At 46.4% G+C, this 27,644-nt stretch overlaps 1 protein-coding gene across 3 annotated transcripts in view; it reads right to left on the reverse strand.

Moving 5' to 3' along the window:
* Window positions 1-4,603: 4,603 nt before the first annotated feature.
* RPN2 (ribophorin II) overlaps window positions 4,604-27,644 on the reverse strand; it is a 41,092-nt gene continuing 18,051 nt past the window's right edge. For 2 of the 3 annotated variants that reach the window (XM_066383845.1, XM_066383844.1), the window contains exons 8-18: window positions 27,265-27,383; window positions 25,222-25,327; window positions 19,446-19,537; window positions 17,676-17,790; window positions 14,823-15,017; window positions 13,534-13,620; window positions 12,291-12,386; window positions 10,749-10,824; window positions 8,872-9,001; window positions 7,443-7,490; window positions 4,604-4,920 (exon numbers count right to left, since the gene is read on the reverse strand). In XM_066383845.1, the coding sequence (XP_066239942.1) occupies window positions 4,908-4,920; window positions 7,443-7,490; window positions 8,872-9,001; window positions 10,749-10,824; window positions 12,291-12,386; window positions 13,534-13,620; window positions 14,823-15,017; window positions 17,676-17,790; window positions 19,446-19,537; window positions 25,222-25,327; window positions 27,265-27,383 (1,077 nt within the window). In that variant the 3' untranslated portion in view covers window positions 4,604-4,907. The remainder of the gene's footprint in view (window positions 4,921-7,442; window positions 7,491-8,871; window positions 9,002-10,748; window positions 10,825-12,290; window positions 12,387-13,533; window positions 13,621-14,822; window positions 15,018-17,675; window positions 17,791-19,445; window positions 19,538-25,221; window positions 25,328-27,264; window positions 27,384-27,644) is intronic. The other variant, XM_066383846.1, reaches the window with a different exon arrangement.

The following is a 27,644-nucleotide window of genomic DNA, read 5'->3' on the forward strand; positions in this document are numbered from 1 at the left end:
AGTGACCGTGGAAGCCACTGTTGACCTTGGCAAGGTGGAGTGGTGGAGACAAAAAAGTCTGACAAGAATGGGTTCAAGAGCAAATGGTAGGAGAGGCATCAGAGCTTGTCAGTATAGGCCTGGCTGTCCAACATGGTGGCCACTAGCCACAGGTGGCTACTGAACACTTGCAATGGGGCTAGTATGACCTGAGATGAGCATTAAGAATAAAATTGTGGATTTAAAAGACAATATAAAAAAAGGATACAAAATATCTCAACAAAAAATTTTTTTTGTATTGATTACATGTTAAAATAACATTTTTTGATATATTGGGTTAAACAATATATTAAAAATAACTTCACCTGTTTGTTCTTTTTTACTTTTTTATATTGCAGTTGCTAGAAATTTTTAAATCGTCCATGTGCCTTGCATTACATTTCTATTGAATGGTTCTGGTAGAGAGAATTCTTCTGATTTCTGCCATAAAAGGAAGCAGAGAACTAAAGCTACTGACCAGAGGTACCCATGTCAGCAATTACTCAACTTTTTTCTATTCATGAACCATTTCACCTGGGCCAGATATTTCCACACATCACCAGCCCTACCCAGGCCTCTTATTAGGATCTGCAAATTTTCTAGGGGGATCAAAATGCTCTGTATTTTGATTTGGATAATGGTTATTACACCAGCGTTATTAGATGTAAAAACCCATTGAGCAGCACACTTAAGATGTGTCCATTTTACTACAAGTAAATTAAATCTCTCTTTAAAAGGTGAAAAGTCTGGGCCCTGGCCGGTTGGCTCAGTGGTAGAGCGTCAGCCTGGCGTGTAGGAGTCCCAGGTTCAATTCCCAGCCAGGGCACACAGGAGAAGCACCCATCTGCTTCTCCACCCCTCCCCCTCTCCTTCCTCTCTGTCTCTCTCTTCCTCTCCCGCAGCCAAGGCTCCACTGGAGCAAAGTTTGCCAGGGCGCTGAGGATGGCTCTGTGGCCTCTGCCTCAGGCGCTAGAATGGCTCTGGATGCAACAGAGCGACACCCCAAGATGGGCAGAGCATCGCCCCCTGGTGGGCATGCTGGGTAGATCCCGGTCGGGTGCATGCAGGAGTCTGTCTGACTGCCTCTGTTTCCAGCTTCAAAAAAATACAAAAAAAAAAAAAAAAAAAGGTGAAAAGTCTGGATGATTGGATGTCTATTTTGATTAAAAGTAGAAGAATCCCAGCATTTTAGAGTTGGTGGGGACTCGGATATGAGCAATGCCACCCCCACCGTTCTGCAGCTCGGAACACATAGTCCCATGGGCCCGTCTCCCAGCACCAGAACAGAAGCCACGTCGGTTCTTCTCTGGGTTTAGACCACCTGCTCTCCCTGGGAGCCCCGTTTACCTTCCAAGAAAGGATGTGTGTGAATCGTGGGAAAGACTCGGCAGGGGGCCGCTGTGGCAGCGGGCAGAGGAGACAATACGAACAAACAACAGAGAAACAAAAGCCCCTCCAGAGAAGGAGGCTGACCACTGAGGGCGGGCAGTCCACTACAACAAGAGAGGCAGCCAGCCAGCAACCTGCCAGGGAACAAAGGAGGGGACTGCTGAACAGGGGACGCGGCAGGCCCCCAGACCCACCTGCTCAACCCTCTCCTCCGCCTGTCCCCACAAAAGCAAACACCGAAGGCCCTCTCCACCTTCAGTTTTTCAGATGAAATAATGACCACAGGGACCCACTGCTACTTGTGGTTTTCAAGGTGAATGCAATTATTAAGGCAGAAACCAGAATGGCTACCACTCTGGGAGCTTTATCACCATTAACAACGACACTAATGGAGTCTTAAAGGACTTAACCTCTCCCCCTACAGAGGTGCTGGGAGCTTCCCGTCTAGGAGAGGGGCAGGGGTCCCACTTAAGACCAAATGCCATTTTTTTCCCCTAAAGAAATACTTTAAATCAGTGGGGGCCTCGTCGCTTGTAATGATAACCCCTGTGTTTGTGTTCAAGTTCACAGAGAGGTTTCCCATGCATTGCTTAGATTTGCTCCCTACCCCAGCCCTGGGGAGAAAGGCAGAGCAGGACGTCCCCTCCCACGGAGGTGACAGGCCCCGTAACAGCCAGGTCCTCCTGCTCCGAAGGAGCAAACCCAGGAAGCGATTCCTTGCTCTTTGTTGTTTTAAGAGCTGGGGCAATCAATTGAATCATAAGAACAAACAAGCCAACAAACATGGACCTTGTACAGACTGTTACCTGGGGTGCTGCTAACAACACGGGGAAGTCACAGTATCTACACTAACCCGAGCAAACAGGCAGTGCTAAGTGCCAAGCACTGTGGTATGTGTTTTGGGTGTGAGTTCATTTAATTCTTAGAAAGCTCTGAGGTATTATTCCCATTTTTATTGATTGAAAACTGAGGCCCAGAGAGGTTTTAAAAAAAACCACACAACTAGTCTGACCTATGGTGGTGCAGTGGATAAAGCGTCGACCTGGAATACTGAGGTTGCTGGTTCAAAACCCTGGGCTTGCCTGGTCAAAGCACATATGGGAGTTGATGCTTCATGCTCCTTCCCATTTCTCTCTCTCTCTCTCTCCTCTCTAAAATGAATAAGTTAAAAAAAAATTTTTTTTTTAAATACCTAAGGACACAGAGAATTAGGGAATTCAGAGCAGGTCAGTTGGACTTTATATAAACTGCTGTGCTTAGTACTCCTTAGAGATGGCCCAGCACTGCTGTGGTGTTGAAGAAAAACCAGAGATGCACAACATGGTTAAAACAGATTTTATTCAGGACCGTTGCAATAGGAGAAAAGAGACCTCAGTATAGAACGTGGCTCAACTTCAAATACTGCATAGCAAGTGGGAACTTGCAGCCAAGAAGTGGGGTGGGGATCGGAGGATGGAAACTTACTTAAGAGGAAATGTCAGGGGTCAGTGGGATTCCGGCTAAACCGAACTAACAGGATTCTTGGAGGCAGATCCGGATGACTGGATGTCACCTGGGGAATGCTGGAGGATGAGGAACCCATCAGATATCAAGGTGATCAGATATGGGCGGGGGTGGGGGGGTGGGGTGGGGTGGGGCTTTCTGGTTAAACTGACTCAGCAGGGCACTCACTAAAACTAGATTTTACAAGGAAGGGCACAGATGGGCCTCCGAGGAGGTTTGGGCCCCTGACTGAAGTTTGGTCAAGCGAAGACTCTTTGTCCATGGTGAGAATTTGAACCCGGGGGACTTCATTCGCTAGAGTTGAGTCTGCTGTCACCACCAGCCTTCCCACGCTCTCCCCTGCAGTCTTGCTCCAGAGTCAAGAGCTCAGAGCCCGCGAGCTTTACCCGGTGGAGGGCCCAGAAAGAGAGATTAATGGGGAGTTTCTGCCTCTGCTAAATCCCAGCACAAAATTCAAGTTGCCCTCCCGTTTGCTGGCAGTCCTCCGAGACGGTCTCCTCCCTTCGCCCCTCCCTGAGAAGCCCCGTTTGTTCGGGCCTCTGAGCATGCTCTCCTTGCTAAGGACATTCTAGTTGCCACTAGCTGCTTGCTGCCAACTCGAGTCCAAAACCCCGAACCTAGATTTTTATATGAACTTTCTCAATTTGTAAATGTTAGCTACTAATTGTTTTTTATAAAAACAAAAAAAAAAACCCACCGTGGATCAAATAAAACATACGTGAGGGCTACCAGCTTGCAACCTCGGAGGTGAGGCCTCCCTTCCTTCTTAGAGACACCGGGACTGCCCACAGCGCCCCCTGGCAGAATCCCGTTCAGAACTAGCCCCAAGCTCTCTGTCTCTCTCTCTCTCTCCCTCTCTCTCTCCTCTCTAAAAATGAATAAAATTAAAAAAAAAAAAAAAGAATATAAAAGAACTAGCCCCAAGTCCCCCGATCTCCAGTCAAAATCCCAGTTCCCTCACTGTAGTCAAGTCCAGCTTGGAAGGCAATCTGAATAAAATAATCTCTGTCCCAAATTCAACAGTTAGGATTAGCTGTATTTCAAACACTACCTAAATGTATTACTTGTGTTTCAATTAATAGAATTAGAAGCAAGGAGCCAAAGTACAAACAACTTTGGTCCAATTAGGAAAGATGTCAAGTGTAGATGCAAGCACCTCCTTCAGTCAGAGGGTATTCTCTCTCTCTTACTGAAGGGAAAAGGGAGGCTTAGAGAAGTTAAGCCACTTGCCTGAAGTCCCTCGCCCAACCAAGTGGTAACAGCAGGTTTGTCTGACACTGAAGTCTATACACTTAACCACACTATTCAAAATTACTTCCCTAACTGGGATTATATAACCCTTATGTAATGGTGGTCTTGGGCACAACTTCAGAATGGGGCATTCCGGAAGTGAGTGTGATCCTCTAAGAGCCAAAGATAACTCGCGTGGTCAGCCCTCTTCTAAGCTAGCCCTCTCCCACTGCACGCTGACACCAGCTTACAAGGCGGAAGCGGAGCCTTCCAATACCAACAGGGCTCCTATGCCGACAGCTGGTGCCCAGGGCTGGAGAAGAAAGGACGGTGGCTCTTCCAGGTGAGAAGGACCAATGTCAGAGGGCCTGAAGAAACACTGTGGCCATCCTCGTGTCCGGACGGCCCCAGGAGTCCCCTCAGTCCAAAAGTGCTAAAATGAACTCAGGCCTTTGTTCCCATTATTCCCTTTATTCCCAAATAGACTTGTTACAGACGTCAGCTTTTCAAACGCGACACCGGGTAGGTCGGGACGTTCACGGCATCCCGCTGGCATCGTGCCAGAGAGACAGAGGCTCCAGGCTCTCGGGTCCCTGCTCTGGGTGGGCGACAGAACAACAGGCAAACGTATAACCACAATTTTGACTTTTTTCTTTTTAAATAAAGTTTGGGGTTTTTTTTCCATTCCTCTTTTCAAACTGAATTGTTCTTGTCTCCTCCTCTTGACATTCATTTCAGGTTTCAGGGTTTCCTGTCTTCCTCCGGAACTAATGTGCTGTTCTGAAAGATGGAGACAGTACAAAATTACTAAAGGTTTCAACTCACTGTTACAGCTCCTAACTGGTGACAACGGAGAGACCAAGGTACTCTCCCACTATAAGATACCATTAATAAAGGAACCATCATTTTTCCATTAATCCTATTTATTTATGCCTAGTATCTCACAAAAGAGTGTAACACAGCTAGTTCAAACTAGAGCTGATGACAACAGAAACAGAAACAATGAAACAAACCTGATAATTAATGAGAGTGGTATGTAAAAATTTAAGATGGGAGTCATTCCAGGCACACCTCCCACATGCAAGGCCAAAACAGGCGGTCGCTTTGATTAGGTGAACAGGGAGGACGGTTTAAAGAGAGCTCATCTTCAATTTCCCAGAGTCCCGGTCTGCAGCCGAGACGGTGCACTGACCCTCAGACAGAAACCTGCCGTGCTCACGCTCTTGCCAACGGTCAGAACCGATGTCTAAACCTAAGAAAAGATGACTCTCCAAACCGGGACTCAGCTCACAGAAAAATTCTAAGAGGGTAAAAACAATCGATCTCTTTATTCCTTCTCTCCCCAAGGCTGCCTCTGCCTAAGTACTGGGACAACACAAGGACAGAAATGACAATCTAGACAGACCCTGGGCACCAGGGAGGTGACAGCGCGAGCGAGTGGGTGGTGGCTCTGGCAAGCAGAGGCAGGTGCTGGCACCATGCTGTCCCGAGCAGGCAGCTCTGCCCAGGGGTGAGGGCCCATGTGATGACACAATTTGCAGAATGGCTGGCTTTGTTCCAATTCATCAACAGTTGCCGGGAGCACGCACGGGCACAGAATTAATCCTGAGGGCTGCAGTAAGTGCCCCTAATTCCCTACCAACACCTGCAGGGCCCGGGAACTTAAAGTGCGTGTGCTCCAAAACGTTTGCATGGAGAGTGTGAGTGTGTAACAGGAGCAGCTGGAAGGGCCGTGGCCCACGAGCCCCTGTCCTGCTAAGAGGCTATGCCTGACCCACCAGTGTCTGTCCTCAGATCAAAACCACCTCGCCACCAGGGACCTCCCTGTAAAACCCTATGTCCCAAGCTCAGAAAGTCCTAAACATCCAAATAATTAAGTGACTTTCCTCTCTTTCAAGCAGTTATGATTTGGAGGTAGCAGCATGAAGGTCGACTATCTAAACATAAAGAAAAACAAAATCAATCCGGAGTTAAAGAATTAAAGAGCTCAGTATTTAGCAGAAAGGAGCGGATCTGAAAGCAAATCTCAGAGCAAGTCTCGTTTAGGACGAAACCAAATGGAAATGGCCAGGGAACGAGGGTGGGGAGGAACTGACTAAAAATGGACACGGGGCACTTTTTGGAGTGTGGAAATAGCCTGTGTCTTGATTGAGGTGGTGTTCACACTACTGCATAAGTTCGTCAAGATTCACAGAACTGTACACCCAAAAGGGTGAGTTTTCCTGTCTGTCGTCTAAACCTGAAAAAAACGAACCAAACCGAATGTAGTCTCTTCCTGTGCGAAGGAAAAGACGTTCTAGTCTAGGCTCACATGTCAGGGAAAGCGCTCTACATTGCATGTTTTGGTTGATTTTTCTTACTTTCAGAGGATTAAAAATTAGATAGCTTCGCTGCCCTGGCAGGAAGCCACTTCTGTGGCACAGGGTGGGCGGAACATGACGAGAAAATTCCAGTACTTCCCTCCTCTTTGTCGGTCCCGTACGGGGTCCAGCCCACTGCCTGCCTTCATAAATAGTCTTACAGGAACACAGCCGTGCTCTGCGTCTCCATGGTCTGTGGGTGTTCTCTCATCACAGCGCAGGGCTGAGAGGTTCTCACAGAGACGACAGGGCCTGCGGAGCCTAAAGCACTATCTGGCTCTTTCCAGAAAACTTCTGCCGATTCCTGGTCTAGAGGAGCCGGTCAGGAAAGCATCAGACACTCTCTCCTTCCCTCCCTGCCATCCCTGGCCTGGAGAATGGGTGATACCGCCCCTGACATTTCCGTCACAGAGAGCAGCCCTGACCCACATCCTATGCGCTAGGAACCTGGGTTCTGATGCCAGCCTTGCTCTATGGCCGTCAGTCCATAATTCAGTCTCACCAAACCAAACTGTTTGGTTCAACCCAAAATTAGTGTTACAGAAAGACCTAGAGACAGTGCCAAGGTGTGCCAGGTTTTCTCATCAGACCATCACGTAATGAACTTAAGACATTCTGAATGGGGTTCCCTTTAAAGAAGTCCAAGGCTGGACCTGTCTTATCCTCAGCTCAGTTCTCCTGAAAATTTGTCTAAAAAGGACCTCAGGGGACACATGGGAGGACGAAGTCATACAGTCAAAGCCAGGTCAAGGCTGCTCTCCTATAAAGTTACCCAGCAGCTGAGCTAACTGCGGGGACTTCGCTTTTGCCCTCAGAACTCAGCTTTGGCCTGGGGGTGGGGCGGGGACAAGCAGGTTGCACACGTAAGTGACTGACATGCACGAGGCAGGCAAGATGGGAGGGGGGCCCTGCTTCTGGGACAAGACCGCCCTTCATCGTTACCGTAATGTCCTATATTTTGCCAATCTACTGCTCTGCTCTGCAGCGATCCTGCCAAAGGAAAGAGGGATTGAGAATCAAGAAAGGACAGTGAGAAAAGAAATAAGCTGAGAAAAGAAACGGCAAAAACCCAACCGGAGCTTCCGTTAGGTCCCTGACCTTCCCCGTGGCCGAGTTCACTCCAGGACTCACCCGGATGCAGCCAGGAACGGGCTTTACCTTCCTGTTCGGGGCTGGGGCCCAAGGTCTCTCTCCCCGGAAAATGGACAGTTTTAGGAGTCCAGATTAGGAACTCACGCTAAGCAGGATCCAAATCAAATGTTTCTACACTTATCTCCCCTGGATTTTGTTTGTCTTATGTGGGCAACTTCCAGAAGAGAGCACTCGGCAGAGCGCGGCCTCCGGCTCCCTGGGGCCTGGACCGGCTGCTGAAGGGGCAGGGCTCTGCTAGGAAACCAGCGGAGGCCCTGGCTCTTTCTCAGACGCAATGCATAGCTGCCACGCTGGGGCTGCTGGAGGGGCAGCAACATGGACCAGCTGCCACTGCTGGCGCTAGGGGGGCTCTGGTGGAGTCCGCATCACCACGGGCAAGTCCAGGGGCCCACGGGGCCGGCTCTCCGCCGTGAGGCACTCAGAAGGCTCACCACAGAGACTCGGGCCAGGATGAGACAGTGGCTGCCCCCGCCCGCTAAAGGTCTCTGAGAAAGCCCCTCCCTGACCTGACCAAGTTAAATCGGCAGCCATGCTGAAGGGCACACGACTGAATTACATTCTTCCAGAAGTCCCAGAGAGGAGACAGCAGGGCACGTCTGCAAATCTAGCTTCCAAAGGTGAAAGCAAGTCTGACCTTTCTTACTGCCCTTTACGTGACTGCAATCACCCAAGTTCTAATAAAGTCAAATCAATAAGGAACACCTCTGTGACATTTAAATTTGCCTCTAACCCAGGTTCCGAAGTCAAGCTGCGATCAGATGGAGATCTGATCATTGTGTGAACCTAAGAGTGTCTGGTTCCTGGGGACACGGTGTGGGCTGAGCTGAGTGGCAGCTCCGGGCAGGGGGAGCACAGACCTCATGCCAGGAGGCGGGGCTCCGGGAGCCCGCTGGCGGCTGGAGGAGCAGGCGCAGGGCGGCGGGCAGGGTCCCTGCAGCAGCAGGGCACATTCTTATGCAGCCCCACATTAAAACAATCATTTTCTTCTCTTATTCTAATGTGCCAGGGCATAAATGGCTGTGGTTTTAAAATATTTCAAGTTGCCCACCGAAGCTGTTTTCTGACTGAACAAGGCTACCGTATCGGGCTGGATGAACATGTCCCACTTGCCCCTAAAGGGTAGACTGTTCTGCCACATGCCCCTGTTAAGAATCAGGGCAGCGGAGCTAACAGAAAGATCTCCACGTCTACCCTGGGAGCACAGCCGCTCCAGCTTCACCTTTTGATGGCCTGCCGGGCCAGCATCCGGTTGCCAGCCAGGAACGTCACGCCGCCCAGGACGGCCAGGTACTTCAGGGTCTGGAACATGTTCAGCTGAGTCCAGTAGACGTACATGAGCCCCAGCATGGCTGCAAGAACAGGGCGACGACAGCCAATTAGATGGAACAGGGACAGACAGTGGGGCAGAGGACAGTGAGGGCAGGTGTGGCCAGATCCTACAAAGGCCTGTATTTCTAGACCAGCTTGTCTTATTCCTTCCGTCTGACACCAGAATGTAGATCACTCGGTGTACCTGCCTCTCAGGCTCGACTAGCAACAAACCCAGAGGGCAACACCAGCTCCTTTACCAATCTTCTTCTGCGTTCTGGCTCGTGTCTACTTTCTTTCTTTTTTGTAATTAATTTATTATGTTAACATGGATTCAAGTGTCCTAATCAATACAACACCTCACACCCCAACAACGTGCCCCCATCAGACCTCCTCTGCCCCCACACCAAAACCCTCCCCGCTTCCCTCTGGGATTTGCTGTCCTGTTATCTGTATCTACGTGTCACACATATATCATATAATTTCACCAATCCCTGCTTTTCTTTAATGTAGGGTTTTTTTGTTTGTTATTTTAAACATTACTTTCATGTTACATTTAGAAGTCATTTTTCAAATTTGGCATAAAAGTATACAGGATTATAGAAATAAATAATTTCCTTTTTATTAAAAAAAAAATTCAAAGATAACCTGCACTGTGACTAGGAGGAGAGCAAGGAGAACCGAGGAAGGAGGGTTAGTGAAAAGGGCTCAGGCCTAAACATGGACAGCCCAGGGCTCGGGTCCAGGCTCTGTCCTCCCAGCCACTTCATTTCTCTGGGCCTGAATTCTCTCTCCTGTCAAACACGGATCATAACCCCTGCCCTGGTCACCCCCACCAGGGCTGTACTGAGACTCAAACGAGGGACTGTGCACACAAAGCACTCTGGCAAGCACAGTCATGGCTCTAAACACGTCTGTGTTCAGGTTTTGTTCTCAGCCTGACCCAGGAGGGCTAACACTCAACCCCAGGAACTGGGCGGGAGAGAAAGGTCATCCTGTCGGCTCTGCCTGGGAGGGTGACGATGAACTACAGCAGGGGTTCTGAACCGTTTATGAGGTGACGGACCACTGTGAGAATCTGATCAGTTATACTCTCTCTTTCCCCAGAAAAGAACAGGCACATATGTGCCTAGAATTTCAAGGGGTTTATCTGTGGGCCCATACAGAACCTGCACACTACGGACACAAGAGGGTGACTCCTGAAAGAGTCAAAGAAATGGGCAGAGAGTACTTAAGTCTTCTTAGTGAAATGGAAGGCCCCACCGATCCAATGGGGTTGCAAGTCACTGAAACGCTTAGCTGAAGTGTGAACTGTGCGGTTATGTTTAGTTCTTAAGAGAACAATGCAGGGCAGCGTGTCTGATTGAGGAAGAAACTGTTTTCTATTTCTGTCCAGACACCGCCGCCAGCAAATGTAAAGATCGATTCGGTGGAGAAAGATGACCTTTGGAAACTGCATTAATACTCCTCATCCAGGAAGACGGCTCAACGTAAAGATACGATAAGTGAGCAATCTCTGGAAATGAATAGGGCTATGAGATGAGGGTAAGTGGCCTGCCAACAGCAGCCTCGCCCAGCGAAACCCACCATAATGACAGCTGTTTGCAGCTGATGGCCCAAACAGGGTCATCATCCTATCAACTGTCCTGAAAGGCCAGGAGGAAGAGGAAAATGTTCTACTATTAAGTCATTATAGTTAATAGGTTGTGGGTCTACTTAGCGGGGCATTTTCGTGGGCAGGCTAAATGTCAGAGGAGGTTAAGTGGAATTAGCAGGCGGAGTGCTTACCAGCATGTCCCAGGTGAAAGATAATTGTGCTAGGAGCAAAAGTGAAGTTGGAGACATTGGCACCAATCCGGATCCACTAAACATTAGGGAGAAATAAATTAAAAAGAGATTAGAACTTGAAAGAGGCAACACATGGCATGCCGGTGCTCTGAACAGCCCTCGGGGCTTAGAAGTTCATGCATACTTGATAAACATGTGGTTTTTCCAAGTGACAACTAACCCATTACACGTCCTCAGGAAAAATTGTTCCCTTTTTTCTTTAGAAAGGCATTCCAATAATTCCAACACCTGCTCTCAAATGTGCTTGGGTAACTCAAATCTGAACATCATTTTTAATGACAGCAAACCTTTCTATTTTAAAACAAGTGACCCAACAAAGCTGAAAGGTCAGAAGCTGCATTTGTGATGAAGTAACTAGCAGCCCTGCTAGTTTCTGTGGGTATTGGCAAGAGAAACCCGCTGGTAGGACTGGCAGCTGGTAGGACCTGCTGTGGGTTCCATGCCTTTTGAAACTCTGATCGCTCAAATATGACAACAGCTGCCCATACCCTGGGGTCTGGTTTCCGAAAGTGTGTGGTGTGCCTTTCAGGTTTAGACCGACCGGGCAAGCCCTGGGTTTCAAACTGGTGACCTCAGCATTCCAGGTTGACGCTTTATCTACTGCGCCACCACAGGTCAAGCCCCAATATTTCTTTTATTAAAATCAATGAATGAATTAGAAACACAGGCAATTTTCCCAAAGTAAGATCTAATGAGTTTCCCATACAGTTCTCAAAATCCTCTGAACTTGGATGATATGCATCTATGTTTATAATTTTTAAAAAGAGAAAGAAAAAATCAATTGACAAAAACATTTCTAACAGTCCTTTAAAGTGTAAGAGATAAAAATTTCCTTTTTTATATTCCTTAAGAAGTCCTCTCCTTAGAGGTGACCAACACTAATAGATAATGCCTTTTCAAAGTAATTACCCAAAGATAATCATACTAAACTTTCCATCCCACCCCTTGACTTCTTCACTCGGTAAGACAGCTTGGCAATCTTGTTATGTCAGCATATATCCTATCTATCCACTCCTTTAATAAGCTGTGTATTATCCCATTGTATGGGTTTATCATAATTTATTTCACACTCTTTTATGAGAACTTCAGGTTTTACACTTACAGTTTTAGGCTCTAATCAGTGCTGAAATGCACAGCCTCATATTCGATTCTTACACAGCTATGGGCATTGGGTCTTGTTTCCTAACACCTTCCCTCATCTGGACATTCCTGCAGAGAGCATCCCAGTTCATACACTTTTATCATTCTTAATGGCCATTAGGTACTTTCTCATGCCCCTCGTTAATGGATGGTTTATCTGGCTGCTCCCTCCTTGTGGGAAACTGTAGTTATTCCGACACTTTCTGACCGTTGGTGCAGGTCCCAGCTGCTGGGCCCCTCTGAGCTATGCTGCAGCCAGAGCACAAAGCCTCCTTTGGAACGGCAACATCTGCTGAGTCTGGCGCCAGACGCATGCTGCCCATGCTAATTACAGCCACTCACCAGGGCGAAGAGCAGGAGCAAGGGCGAGAGGATCAGGGCCGTGAACGTATTGGACACCACTGTGGGGGGCCTTTTCTCAGGTTCGCGGAACAGGTGCTGCCAAAAGAAGACACACCAGAATATTTAAGAACATGCCCTTCCAGAGGGGGCTGCCATGTTTACTAGGGACCAAAATGCCAATGACAGTCAATATGAGGAGCTGTCTCCCAGAGGCTAAAACCCCCTGTAATGATGACCACTTGGCATTTTGCCTCTTGTCACTGCTGGCTTCTAATCCCAGAGGTCTCCTTTCAAAGACTCACTGCCATTTAGAGGCTGGGGAAATGCAATCTATCAAGTGGCATTTGCCTAGTACCAAAATGGATAGCCGGGCACATGGACGGCTTGAGTGACAGATCCAAGACAGGACTCTGGTTTCAGTGCTTCTGGGCTGCCAGGGTGGCACGGCCCAGCACAGCTGCTCCCCCACTTAGTCAGCCAACTGCTGTTAACCTCACTGTCTTAACGGAGTCCCACTCCTCGACCCTTTCGATCCCTGTTCTTTTTTAAACCCTGAATTAAGAGTAAGAAGTCTGCTCGGAACACTTTAACATTAACTTATACGTAAGTTTCCATGTTATTACAGTAAGATCCTTTCTCACTGATGTAAATAATTCACTGAGTGAACCTACCTCAGTTTTCTTAACCAGCACTCAAACTATTTAACTAACAGTTACTGTGTTTGTTTTGGACAGTGCTTTATAGAAACTTTTCAGAGCTTGTCTTGCCTTATCTATTCATGGTCTATTCTGATCCTGCAGCAGTTCCGTGGGCTGGGCAGGGCAGGCCCAGTGACTCCCAGAAGAGAGGAAGAACTTGCCTCAGGGAGGGAAGCCCTGTGGTCCCAGCTGGGTTTCCCCCGTCAGCCCAGTCCTAACTTACACAGGAGCAGAGAGAGAGGGCCAGACCCAGCTCTGTGGGAGTTGTTAAGCAGGGACCTCAGGGCTGTGCCTCCTGGATGTTTAAGAAAACAGACCAAGGTTCTGAGATTGTCTCCAACTATTTGAGCCTGTTTTTTTAGCTCTAGAACTGGATTGAAGTTTGCTCTGCCTAATTCACAGGGTGGTGAGAACAAAACTATAAAGCATTATGTCAACAGGGTAAAAAAGGGACCAGAGCCACCCTCCAGGGGCCTGTTGCCCTCTCATTGTGCCCATTTCATGTTTCTTGTCTGGGTGTATCCAAGAAGCCCCTTGAAATATACCTGAATTTCCTGTTTGGGGGTGAAAAGGTTCTTGGACAGGACAGTCGATGGAGCATCCTCCTCAGGGAATTTGATGACCACATCAGCCTAAAAAAATAAGAGCAGCTGCTAAAGGTACAGGGGCAGAGAAGACCGTGCGGCTCATCAGCACAACAGTACCACCTCCCTCACATCAAGGACCATAACTGAAAGAGCTCCAGGCAGTCAAATCACCTCCCATGTATTAGTGGACAAATTGAGGCAGTAGAAGTTTCAAGAACAAAATACGTGTGTGTTGAAAACGCTTTTCAGAGCCAGCGTTCCAATTTTCTACTGGCCTGGTGAGCCCCGCAGAGCTGCTTAATACAAAATCTCAGTCGGTACTCGAGCTGTTAAAGCTGCAATCAGAAAACGCTCGGTGTCCCTGGGAAGTGTTATTTAGTCACAGAAAAAGAGATGAAAATGCACTCTCACACAAAAAGCAGCCCGAAGTCCAGGAGAGGAAAAGGACCTTTGAAAACAACACAAGAAACACAGCTGCCCCTTTGTCCTGCAAAAGGCACCAACCACCCCTCAAGGAGGGCAATTTGGCCTCTGCTACCGCTCCACCTCTGCGCCTGCTGCTGTTGACCAGACCCAGCAGGCGCTCCTGGAAAACAGACCCACTCACACCGCCGTGAAAGCTCCCTGGGAGCACGCCAAAGCCCCCACGCCGCTCTGATAAACCCCTGCAAGTCTCCAACCCCAGCTCAAAGCCACATCTTTCAAGTTTTCTCTCATCACACCAGTCAAAAGTGAGACACACAGGTGAAAGCACCACGTAACCTATAACATAATATGCAAATGTTGATTAGTTTATTCACATTTTGCGTATCTTACAATTCGCTGTCCCACGTCATCCTGATTTGTCACTGGAGCTCAAATCTTACCCCCATGAAACTATACTGTATTGCACAGGCCAAGACCTTTATCTCTTACATTTGTGTATCCCCCACAATGCTTCGATGAAGTATGGAAAACTTCCAGTATAACTGCTATAGAAATTTGCTAGAACCCACAAAGACAAATATGCACTTCATTCATTCAACCAAGCGCCTACTATGTGCCAGGCGATGTACATGCCCCCCCCCCCCCCGACTACTAATAGCGACAGCACACAGCTCCTCACTTCACAATGCGTATTCGTTGCCCCATGGGTGACACAGGCAAGGCTCAGGTAAAGGACCCAGGCGCCTGACAAGGAAGAGTTGTCTGTGTCTGACTGGGGCACAGCCACTCCTGCCTGGGTCGGGGGGCAGTTAGGTACATACCACATTCCAAAGGATTGGGTTCTTCAACGTGGCATCTCCGATGATCAGGTAGAGAGTGTAGGTGCCGGACGCAGAGTCGAATTCGATCTTTCTCTCGGAAGTATCCAGTTCAAACTTGTACACATTCTTGCTGTCTGGCTCGGCCACAAACACTACCTCCTGGCCAGTCTTCTGATTATGGAGTCGGACAAATGTCTGGATGGAACAATAATATTGTAATTTATCTGGTAATTTCAGAGCTCCCTCTGGGCCCAATGTGAATCAGTGAGGCTGCGGACAGCTGGCTCTTTCATCGCAGTGGGAGCTCGGGGCTCCACCGAACCAGAGAGCACAAGGACCAGCCATCCCGCCCTGGGTCCGAGTTCTGGGAGCAGAGAGAACTTCTGCTTGTATGAGAAACTTAACGTAGGGATGCAGCCAATTCTTGACTACTTGGAGGCTGAACGCCCAGTTTGTGGATGATTTAAGCGCTTCGCTGTTGCTGCAATTTCTTCTTCCTGCCAGCCTTTGGCCACTTCGCTGCCCAATTAACTTCTCCACCAGAGGGTAAGAAGAAGGAAAATGAGGTGGAACTGTAAGAGGCCCGTTTTCAATCTCCTAGTGCCTGCAGCCACAGACCGAGAAGACAGGCTTGGGGATTGATAGCAAGGCGAGCTCTAGTCAAGCTGAGCAGCCTGGTGTCCTCGAGCATGCCCCAGCTCTGCAGACAGATGCGGATCTGCTGCTTATTAGCCGAGCGGGTTAACCTTTCTGGGCCTTGGTAAGATACAATGATTAACTTCAACACGTGGTGTATCTGTGTGAATATTCCTGATAACGCATGCGAAGCTTTTAGCCAAGGAGCTGGGATACATCAGCTAGCCCACAAACAGTAGCCGCTACTATCAATAAGATGGTGCCAGTCTAATCGTCTTATCCCTCCAGTGGCATAAGAAACTAAGGTTTCAGCATATTAAAACTGAAGCAAAATTTAACATCTGCTTCAGAGCTTTTCCTTGAAGAGTTTCAAAATAAAGAACTCAACAAGGCAGGTCGATTGGTTCCATTTTACAGATCGTAAGGCAAGATTAAATGAGTTACATGGTCACACAGCTAGTGTTGTATCACAGAAAAAACACAAATTTCATTTCTTACTTGCCATCCAGGCAACAAAGAACCATCAAAGTATTTAGGGAAAGGGGCCCAGATGCAAAGCATCCTGACTATGGAGTCTTGGCCAAGAAGGAATTTAGGACCCCAGATGCCTGGTCTCCTTCCTATCATAGGAGTGCAGGTGGTCGCCAGGCTCAGCTGCAAAATGCCATCACTATGTAGGTCTCTAAGCCATGGTTTCCAAAACAGAATCTTGGATGAGACAAGTATTCAGTTAAAGTTACACTCCCTCACTTACTCTCCCTGCCCTAACCCAAAGCTCACCACTTTAGTCTCAGAATTTCCTTTCTTCATATTGTTTCTTCCCTTGTTTGGTTGGTAAATGTCATTCTGAGAATGACATGTGAAATGCAAAGAAGTTGAAGTACTTCAAGATTGGTATTTTAGCCATGGCCCTGACCATGTGCACCGACTGAGCTCTCTGGTGCTTGGGGGCAGGAGAGAGAGACAAGCAGAGAAGAGCCGGGACAGTGGTCCTGTGGGCAGCCGCCCAGGGGCCTGGGCCCAAGTGCAGCCACTGCAGCTACAAGCAGAAAGCACCTGGCCAGAGAGTGGCACAGTGGACAGAGCGTCGGCCTGGGATGCAGAGGACCCAGGTTTGAAACTCCAAGGCCACCAACTTGAGCATGGGCTCATCCGGCTTAAGCGTGGGATCATAGACATGACTCCACAATTGCTAGCTTGAGCCCAAAGGTTGTTGGCTTGAAGCCCAAGGTTGCTGGCTCGAGCCCAAGGTCACTGGCTTGAGCAAAGGGGTCACTCGCTCTGCTATAGCCTCCTTAGTCAAGGTACATATGGGAAAGCAATCAATGAACAACTAAGGTCCCACAATGAAGAACTGATGCTTCTCATCTCTCTCCCTTCCTGTCTGTCTGTCCCTCTCTCTGTCTCTCTCACTAAAAAAAAAAGAAGAAGAAAGCAAAAGGTTCCAAGTAAACTCACCCTCATCAGGGGTCAGTTCTGAAGCTGCTCCTTTGCCTGGACACAGTCTGCTGGCTCTTGCTAAAGTATCACCACAAAGCACCTTAAGCAAGGCCACTCGGTCCACGTTCTTGCCTGTCTTTCAGCACTGTTTACCTGAATTTCCCTCTATAATACACTGGGGGTGGGGCTGAGAGCCAGTACTGCCAATCAAGGGGGGTGACAGGGGAGAGGGAAGAGGTGCCTGAGAGGACAGGAGGCCAGCCACCTCAGGTACTCTGGGGAAAAGGCCTGGTTTGAAAATCTGTCAAAGAATATTACTACAATACTTTATAAAAACGGAGCCTATTGCTTTCATAACATGAAGTAGGCGCAAGTGAAAAAGAACAAGTCTTCAGGTTCCCACGCACAGAAAATCTGCTTTGGCCGGAAAAGAACACGCTTTGGGCCCAGTGCCCGCATTTTCCTTTTGGCAAAATTATTCTAATAAATGGTTTTTCTGTTGGAAAGAAATAAGCCTCAATTAAGTGTTAATCTGCCTTAAATATAGCTTCTCAACATCAGCTAATCTTTTAAAAAGAAGAGTGTATTCCAAGTTCAGGATCGCCAGCAGGAGAGAGGTGCAGAGGCCTGTGGGGGCACCTGTCGGACCATCGGGGCCAGGGTGAGTGAAGACCTGACACAGGAACTCGGAATTTGCTCTCTTCAGTTACATACGCGTCAACAGCTCCAGTGTGCTGTCATGTTTCAAGCCAAGAGAATCTCTGGATTTTCCCTGACCTGGTGAGGGGTGAGCTCGACACCAGTGTTCACGTCCACCAGCTGGAAAAACAACGCAAAGTTCTGGTGGCTGTCTGCGATGAACGTGCCCTTGGCCTTGGCCGGGTAGGTCACCCTGAAAGAGACATGAACACAGTAAACTTTCAGCAAGGACCTGCACACAGCTAAGAACAGGGTAAAGAACTCAAACTTCACTTCCCTGCCTAAACCCCCCACTGTGCATTAACACCTTTCCGTTATGCGCGGGCAGGAGCGCAGGAGCGGGGGACTATTTGCAGCGAGAGGGCAAATTGGACTGATGAAGCCAGGATGAAGGAAAGCACAGAACAAATTTCTATCAGGTCCAGGGAAAAGGCTCCCGTGGAGATGCTCGGGCTCTCACTTCGAGGACCTAAGGATGTCATCTCAACCAAGTCACGAACCAGTGGGGCTCGTGGGTCCCCTGCAGGCTCCCAGGCGGGCTGAGAGCTGGGCTGGCGGAATCATGAGGAGAAATGATCACAGGATCAATGGCAGCAGCACGTGTGAGCAAGGCTGGGAGGTGAGGGTGTAGGAGATGCAAAGAAAAGGGTACTTAAAGCTTTCTTTCTTTTAAATGCTGTATTTTTTTCCTGGCCACAGTTGCAATGTATTTTGCTGTCTGAAATTGGATTTTAAAAAGTCATTTTCTCAAAAGGCAGTCTTGATGAGAAACCTTTTCTTTTCACAGCTATTTCCTGGAATTTTCGGTTAGAATGGCCAGAGGACAGAACAAGCCAAAGATGATTCTAGAGGTTATACCTGGTTATATTTGTACTTGGGCTTTATACTTACTTATGAGTAATACCAACTCTTCATCTATACAGAACATTAAACTTTGCAAAGCACTTTCACAGCCGTTATTCCAGGGATTCTCAACAGTGCTTTCCTCTTCAATGTCACTATGAAAATATCCAAGCCAGAGGCAAAGGGCCCAGCCCCTTCACAGGACTTAAAAGGAGTGAATGGTTCACTTCTAGGCTCTAGCTAATACCCTCCCCGCCACACACACCATCTTCAAAATGGCCCGAGGGTTCACCGACTGCTCTTAGCTTCTATACCCACAAGAGTTGAGTGAAGTTGTGGGTATGACCAAACCTAGAGGTAGAGATGGTCCCCCCAAAATAAGGATCTGGGAGAGGGCTGACAAATGGGCTTCACACAGGGTTCTGGCCCAACTCCGATGAATTGCTAATGGTTACTTAGAAGGTTGTGGTAAAAAAAGATTCTGAGTTCAGCAGGAACAAACGGTATGACTGATCGCTGATGCCTTCTGTGCCCTTGGAAAGGGGACTCGTAGCTCTAATGTTTGGTATCTGCCATCTCAATTCTAAGCACCTATGAGGCTGCTGCTAACTTTTTTCAGACACACTGTGGGCCAAAAAAAGTTGCATGAGGCCACTGAAGGCAACTTCAAGATTGTGAAGATAAAGAGAACACACCAGAATATAAACTAATACAACAAGAAAGTTAAAAAAAAATTGTCACCTTAAGTAAATAATGAGTTCACTGACCCAGACTTACATTCTTAAGTGAGCTCATTAACTTATGGACTGTTTGCTGAGGGACTGACCAATGGAGGGATATAGACATCCCCCCCGGCACCCCGAACTGCTTGGATGCCAAGCAGCACCCCGCTGGTGTGCCCGTGGAGCTACAGCCTCTCCAACTGGGAGTGCAAGTTGGATCACTGCTGAAAGAGAAATGACATCCAGAAGCGCTCAGCTGCCCCAGGGGAGGCAGTCCGCCTACCGTGTGGTTTTGGGTGCGATGCTCTGGTCTTTATCCACAGTGGAGAGATCAACATTTGTGATGCCAACTTCAGTGGAGATCTTGACTCTGAGCTAGAAGTGAAACACAGAAGAAATCTGCCAAGTCAGCTGGCGGATGTGCCAGGGATTAACATGCACACCCAAATTTTTCTCTTAAAGGTGAGTATAGGCATGAAAAGCTCCTAGGACAGAAAGTCTACCATGATTTTAGTAAAAGTGACCCAGTTAGCCCTGGCCAGATGGCTCGATTGGTTAGAGCAGTGGTAGTCAACCTGGTCCCTACCGCTCACTAGTGGGCGTTCCAGCTTTCATGGTGGGTGGTAGCAGAGCAACCAAAGTATAAATAAAAAGATAGATTTAACTATAGTAAGTTGTTTTATAAAGATTTATTCTGCCAAACTTAGCTAAAATCCAACATAAAGTACTTGGTAAGTAATTATTATTATATGCTTTAACTTGGTGTAACTCTGCTTTATAAATTTTATAAAGTAAAGTTACTTCCCTACTTTATAAATCACCATTACTGTGGAACTGGGTGGTTAGAAAATTTTACTACTAACAGAGATACAAAAGTGGGCGGTAGGTATAAAAAGGTTGACTACCCCTGGGTTAGAGCATCATCATGAGGCACAGAGGTTGCCAGTTCGATCCCGTCAGGGCACAAACAGGAACAGATTGATGTTCCTGTCCCTGTCTCCCTCCCTCCCTCCCTCCCTCCCTCCCTCCCTCTCTCTCTCTTTCTCAAAATAAATAAATAATTAATTAATTAAATAAATAAAATCTAAGTTTGAATGTACAAATTATGCAAACAAACCCAAGGCACTTTTTGCGCAAATAACTATAAGACTTCCAAGTATCTGATAAGCTTGAATGCGATACTTAAGGCAATCTTTGCCAAATCCGCTGGTTCATAGTCTAGGTCAGGATCAAGGAACAGATAGAGGGCTGGGCAAATGATTGAAGGACAGCTTCCATATTTTCCTAAAACGTACTATCAAGGTGTGACAGCCTCAAATCAAGGGCACAGAAGAAAAATTAAAAAGAGATAAAGATAGCTATCAAGTAATTCCTTTTAACAGCCTTCTCTTCAGCCACCATAATAACTATTTTGTGACAACAGTCTCAATTATCAAGTTAAATAGCAGTGTTCTGTTTTGCCTTTACATTAAAGAAAGAAGGAAGGAAGGAGGAAGGGAGGGAGGGAGAGGAGGAGGGAAGGAGAGAGGAAAGGAGGGAGAGAGGGAGAGAAGAAGGGAGGGAGGGAGGAGGGGGGGAGGGAAGGAAGGAAGGAAAGGAGGGAGGGAGGGAGGAAGGGATGCTGAATGTAAAAGATATACTGCCTAAAGCTGTAAGGATATCATCTCCTGCTTTCTGAACACACAGCTCCGTATTGGTAGAATTATATCTGGTATCACAGCTTGACACTGAAGCTAAGCGCCTGGGTGAATTATGGAGTGGGGGAGAAGAGTGGGCCTTCAAGTCGAATAAACTCCGAGGAGCAAGCCAGGAGCCTCCACTCTGGTTCTTTGGGCTCTGCTGAGCAAACAGCTTCATAACTCACCTGGACTCAGAAAGAGCAGGCTCTGCTATGTAAAGCTCAGCCCAGAGAGGCACTGACCACTTCAGCTGAAGAAAAACGGGAGTGGAAGGTTCAAACAAGAGGCAGCCGAAGAGCTTAGATCAGGCTACTGCCTTTTAGCAAGACACCCACTGAGACTACTTTCCCTCCAGCCCCTAGAGCAGTGGTCCCCAACTTTTTTGGGCCACGGAACAGTTTAATGTCAGAAAATATTTTCGCGGACCGGCCTTTAGGGTGGGACGGATAAATGTATCACGTGACTGAGACAAGCGTCAAGAGTGAGTCTTAGACGGATGTAACAGAGGGAATCTGGTCATTTTAAAAAAATAAAACATCATGAAGACTTAAATATAAATAAAACGGAAATAATGTAAGTTATTTATTCTTTCTCTGCAGACTGGTACCAATGGCCCACGGACCGGTACCGGTCCGTAGCCCGGGGGTTGGGGACCACAGCCCTAGAGCATCTGGGTCACCCAGGTGCAGGGGATACAGAGACGGCAAGATGCACTTCCTGTCCTAAAGGGAAGCATATATGCACAGCTAAATTATAAGAGACCAGGCTGCTGCTTTGACAAAGGGATGTACAAAGTGCTACAAAAAGCACAGGTCAAGGACTATGACCCAGGCTGGCCTTGGGCATCTCTGGCTGGGGAGTAGCAAATGTGTAGCAGGAGGCCTTAGCCAGTCCTCGAATTTGGGGAGAGGCAGGAATTTAGCAATACCCCATGCTAAATCTGTCTTCATTAGTTACTCTGCAATCTTCAACTTTAACTAAATAATTTCTCTTCACTTCTGTGATTCATTCTCTTAAAGATACCCTCATTTTATTTGTAAATGTGGTCTTGAAATCATCATCCCACCCAAATGTCCATAAACAGGAGACAAATTAAATAAATAATGGTACATGCACACTACGAGTCACTACGGAGCACTTCAAAAGAACAAGGCTTGTGTCTACAGACACCTCCTTTTGACTACAGAGCCATCTATTGGCAGAATTAGATCTAGCACCACTGCCTGTCATGGAATCTGAGCAGCTGGGTGAATTCCTGGGGAGTGTGGGGGGCCATCAAGTAGAATAGACCCCCCAAGGGGAAAGCTGGGAGCCATCTACTTTGTGACAAAACCAAAGAACATAACTGCTTATAGAATGACCCCCTTTGTGTAAATTTAAAAGTCTATGCAGACATTCACTGATACATGCATCCTCCTTTTTCTTAAAGTGAACAATGAACTGGTAATAATGGATTCCCTCCGAGGAAAAGGACTGCACTGAAGGTTTGAGAGAAGGCTCTTATATTTCATTATATATCATTTGGTACTTTGAATTTATTTATGCTACTTGCATATTTTATTCCCATTTTATTTTTTAAGTAGGGATTATCTGAGCAATGAGACTGTGTGCCATACATCTTCTTCTTTATAAACATTTCTGTGTTAAAAAGTACCATCCAATATATATGGTTTTTAAAATAATGACTCTCCCTTTCAGCAGAGAGAGATACAAAAACCGATGTTTAAAGACTTGTGCAGGGCTCCCCAATATAGTGATAAGAAAGCCATTGACTTTCAGGCCTTTCTTAGCATCCTGACTGTAAACCTGCAACAATCACAGGCCCACTACGGCCTGCTAACCAAGATTCAATTGTGTGTTTGTTTTAAAAACATCATAAGCATTCCCAGGGAATACGAACACGCGGAATGACAAAAGAGTACATCGCAGTGAACCCAAGTCATTTTGGGCTTGCTCTCAGCCCTAATTCTAAAAGGCCCCCTAAGTTGCATTTTCTTTATTGCACAGAAACACCATAGGACTATTCTTAAATAGGGAACAATGTAAAACAAGTCTTTCTGCTCCTAAAATCTTACTACAAATGGGTCTCTGGAAACATTGAAAAGAAAAGCATTTTTATGCTCCTCTTTTAAAGCAAAGTGAGAAATAAAAATCATCGTAATTGTTTGCAAAGCCCTGCCGTAAAGGGTTCAGAGTAGGGCCCCTGCTGGCTGGCTGCTTCTTCCTTTAAAGGAACACTGCAAGATTAGTGTTTATAAGAGGAAAGGGCTTGTTTGGCACTCTAAACGCAACTCGGCCTGTTTTACAGGGAATCGTGCTAAGTCCTTGTTTGCCTGTGCTGCGTCCACATACACCTCCGAAAATGTTTTAACTCCAGGAAATGCAGTCTTTCTGCTGAGTAATACCCACCCACCCCCACCCACCCCTGCCGTTTAGCTCATTACTGTCAAAAATGATGGTACATTAGGGGCAATTAATGCTGAAGACAGGTCTAAAGCCCATGCTTCCCCTGACAGCAAGTCCAATGTCAATGAGTGTTATTACTGGCCTCCCACACCAAACCACTGTTAATGCACTCTGACCAATGTCAAGCAGCCCTCAGGAGAGCAAACAGGGCCTGCCGACCCACTCTAAGGCTCTAAGTGTGACTATTACTGAAATTACTAAGTAAAATTGCATATGTGACAGAGGTCAGAGCATGCACACACACAAACAGGCACATTAAAGCTCTAATGAAATGAAGAGGGAGAGGGGACATTTTGTAACGTTTACTCCATCACTGTGAAGTAAAAGGACAGCAATGGCCTCAGTAAGGGCTTATTTCATTGCAGGAATAACAGCTATTACCCATTTCTGCTATTTTGTACTTAGATAATTTTTCCAATAACCACAAAAACACTTGGACAAACACCAGATTTGATGTTCGTACAAATATCCAAGCTGTTACAGTAATCAAGACAGCACAGTATTGGTATAAGGATGAAAACAGAGACTAACGAAACAGAATTGCAAGTCTAGAAACTAACTTTTACATTTATGATAAACTGATTTTTGACAAGGATACCAAGGCAAATCAGTGGGGAAAGAATAGTCTTTTCATCAACTGATGCTGGGACAACTAGCTATCCACATGTAAAAGAAGAAAGACCCCCTACCTCACACCATATATAAAAATTAACTCAAGCCTGACCAGGTGGTGGCACAGCAGATAGAATGTCAAACTAGGATGCAAAGAACACAGGTTCAAAACCTTGAGGTCGCGGGCCTGAGCATGAGATCATAGACACGACCTCATAATCGCTGGCTTGAGCCCAAAGGTCGCTGGCTTGAACAAAAGGTCGCTCACTCAGCTGGAGCCCCCCCACCCCAAGGCACATCTCTCTCTCTCTCCAGCCTGTCGGTCCCAGTGTGTCTCCCTCTCTCTTGCTTTAAAAAAAAATAAAAAGTAGGCAAATGCATAATTCATCATAAACATTTATCCAAAGAAGGTTAAAACGAAAGCCACAGGGCCTGAAGGGGTAAGCTCCAATTAGCCAAGAAAGCCACTAATGTGAAATCCTCGTTCCGACAAAGCATCAGATAAATGAGGCGTAGCTTTCCAGCCCTAAAACCACTTGAGTCTTCAACACAACTAGAGTCAGCTAAACATCTGAAGCACATTTCATTATGAGAAATTACCAATTTTCTTTTGTGCTTTACCCAGAAAGCTCACTACAATGCTATCCGTCACTTGATGTTTTTCCATTGCCTAATTAGCATCAAGTACTGTTCTAAACCCATCAAGCCCACCACACAAAACATGTTAAGAATACTTATGCCTCAGTGGAATTATGGGTGATTTTTATTTTTTCTGCTTCCCTAATTTTATGTAAAATAGTACTGCTAAGTTATAGTAACAAATGAATAATTTATAAATAAAAGAAACCTCGCCATCACAAAGTTCTTGGCTAAGTCTGTCAAACAGCGTATTTTAAACCCATCCCTCTTTTACCACAGTCACATTAACTCGGTGGTAAAGTGAAGTCAATAAACCAGACAACGCCACGTGCCTTTTTGGTCATTTCTTTGGATATATTAACATGGCAACAGAGATGACAAGAAAAGCACTTATTGCCTGACTGGTGGTGACGCAACAGATAGAGGATCGACCTGGGATGTAATTCTGTGGTCGGGGGCTTGAGCCCAAGGTCGCAAGCCTAAAGCCCAGGGTTGCTGGCTTGAGCGAGGGGTCACTGGCTAGGCTAGAGCCCCCCTGTCAAGGCACGTAAGAGAAGCCATCAATGAACAACTTATGTGCTGCAACTACAAGTGGATGTTTCTCATCTCTTTCCCTTCCTGTCTCACTTAAAAAAAAAAAGAAAAGAAAAGAAAAGCACTTACCTCCACACTATTTGCAATAAAACGGTTGTCACCTTCAACTTTGACAGAAAAGTCATAATAACCACTGGACAACTTGGCATTCATAAAGTTTAGTTCGAAAACATCCCTGTTTAGAAGGACAGTGGGGTTAGCAAACAGTCACATGGGAAAGCCATGAACGTAATGCATGGGCTGCAAAGGGAGGCGCTCCTTGAGACGGTCCAGGGCTACCCCACTTCTTCAACTTTGATTATAATGTGGGGAGAACTTCAACACAATTTAAAAAGAGCAACTCTTTCAAGTCTCAAAAGTCTTCTTTTCCTTATTTCCCCTCTCTGCTCCTAAAACCCGCCTCCCTGAGGTAGCTTTCTATAATTAAATGCCAAACAGGTGAGTACAGTATGGTTCCCATTATGTAAAAAGACTATACAGCAAAATCCCCAATGTCTTTAACCATTCCACTGCTCATTCCTAAAAATAATGTTGCTTTTTTATTTCATATTTTACCTATATATCGTTATGACTGACTAATAAATGCATTTTCTAACACTCAAAGTTCTGGATCTCGTTAACTTACTAATTTAACATTTAACAGTTTCACATAAAACTGACCTTTAATTTTTTAAAAATTTATATAATAATATGCAGTCATTAAAAATAAGATTGTATGCCCTGGCCGGTTGGCTCAGTGGTAGAGCGTTGGCCTGGTGTGCAGGAGTCCCAGGTTCGATTCTCGGCCAGGGCACACAGGAGAAGCACCCATCTGCTTCTCCACCCCTCCCCCTCTCCTTCCTCTCTGTCTCTCTCTTCCCCTCCCGCAGCCAAGACTCCATTGGAGCAAAGTTGGCCCGGGTGCTGAGGATGGCTCTATGGCCTCTGCCTCAGGCGCTAGAATGGCTCTGGTTGCAACAGAGCAACGCCCCGGAAAGGGCAGAGCATCGCCCCCTGGTGGGCGTGCTGGGTGGATCCCGGTTTGGGCGCATGCGGGAGTCTGTCTGACTGCCTCCCCATTTCCAACTTCAGAAAAATACAAAAAATAAATAAATAAATAAAATAAGATTGTAAAAAAGATTTAATCCTATGGGGAAAATGGTCCTCACATATCGTTATAGATAAAGCCTAGTCTTAATTCAATTTTAGAAATATATTTTGTGCATAGAAAAAAAACAAAAAAAAGGATAGCAAAATGTTAATGGCAGTTATCTCTAACTGCTATAGTAAATTATGGTTAATTTATATATTTTTTTTGTGCTTTTCCATGTTTTTTCCTATAATAAACATTTATTACTCATACATCAAACAAAAACAATAAATATTGAATCTAAAACCGGCTACTTATGTAACAGTGACAAAACAGAGACAACTATAGGATTTGATACCAGTAGGTATTAACCCTTTGATTAGTACGAACGTTTATGTACGTCCTCGTGCCTCCTGACCATCCAGAGAATGATCAGGTTTATTTTAAAAATGTGTAAGACAACATTAAAAAAAGGCAAATGTATGTTCTTGTTTCCACAAACTGATTATCAAACAAACATGATTTTAAGTTAATAAAACTGGAACTGGAACTAATTTCATTTTTTTAAAAAAACCTCACTCCTGGGGGTCAGCAAGCAAAAAAAATAACCTCACTACTCAAAGGGTTAAATGATCTTTGGCAATATCCACATTAATCTGGATTACAATGGCTGCAAGCTAACTTTCCAAAACAAGTTTACTGGCACCTGATAAAAATATGCTCAGGCCTGACCAGGCAGTGGCACAGTGGATTGAGCATTGGCCTGGGACACTGAGGACCCAGGTTTGAAAGACCAAGGTCTCCAGCTTGAGTGTGGGGTCGCTGAGTTGAGTGTGGGACCATAAACATGACCCACAGTTGCTGGCTTGAGCCCACGGTCTCTGGTTTGAGCAAGGGGTCACTGGCTCAGCTGGAGCACCCCAGTCAAGGCACATATGAGAAGCAATCAATGAACTACTAAGGTGCCCCAACAAAGAATTGATGCTTCTCATCTTTCCCCCTTTCTGTTTGTCTCTCACTTAAAAAAAATGCTCAGGACTTACCCGATAGGGGTGAAGGAGGTCTTCTGGAGAACAGTGGCTCTGGACGACACGGATTTAGCATGTTCTAGTTTAACAGAGGCCTGAGGCAGAGGCTGGGACAGAACATTGGTGACCCGCAACTGGAAATAAGTTTAAAAATTATCTGTAGCAACCAAGGCTGAGGGAGTACAGAATGTTGTCATGGTGTGCTTTATCCAAAGGGAGGACGCTTTGTAGGAGAAAAGCCTCATTTTAGGACATCTCCACTGACCCTTGGTCTACTGTCTATCAGAGATCAAATACAGGAAAACACAATTAGACTGGGAACAGGATCAATTATAAAATGTTAGAGGTGGGGAGGATCTTAAATATGATCTTGTCCAATGATCTCATTTTTCAGG

This window comes from Saccopteryx leptura, chromosome 5 (assembly GCF_036850995.1).
Source record: "Saccopteryx leptura isolate mSacLep1 chromosome 5, mSacLep1_pri_phased_curated, whole genome shotgun sequence".
Taxonomy (NCBI): Eukaryota; Metazoa; Chordata; class Mammalia; order Chiroptera; family Emballonuridae; genus Saccopteryx; species Saccopteryx leptura.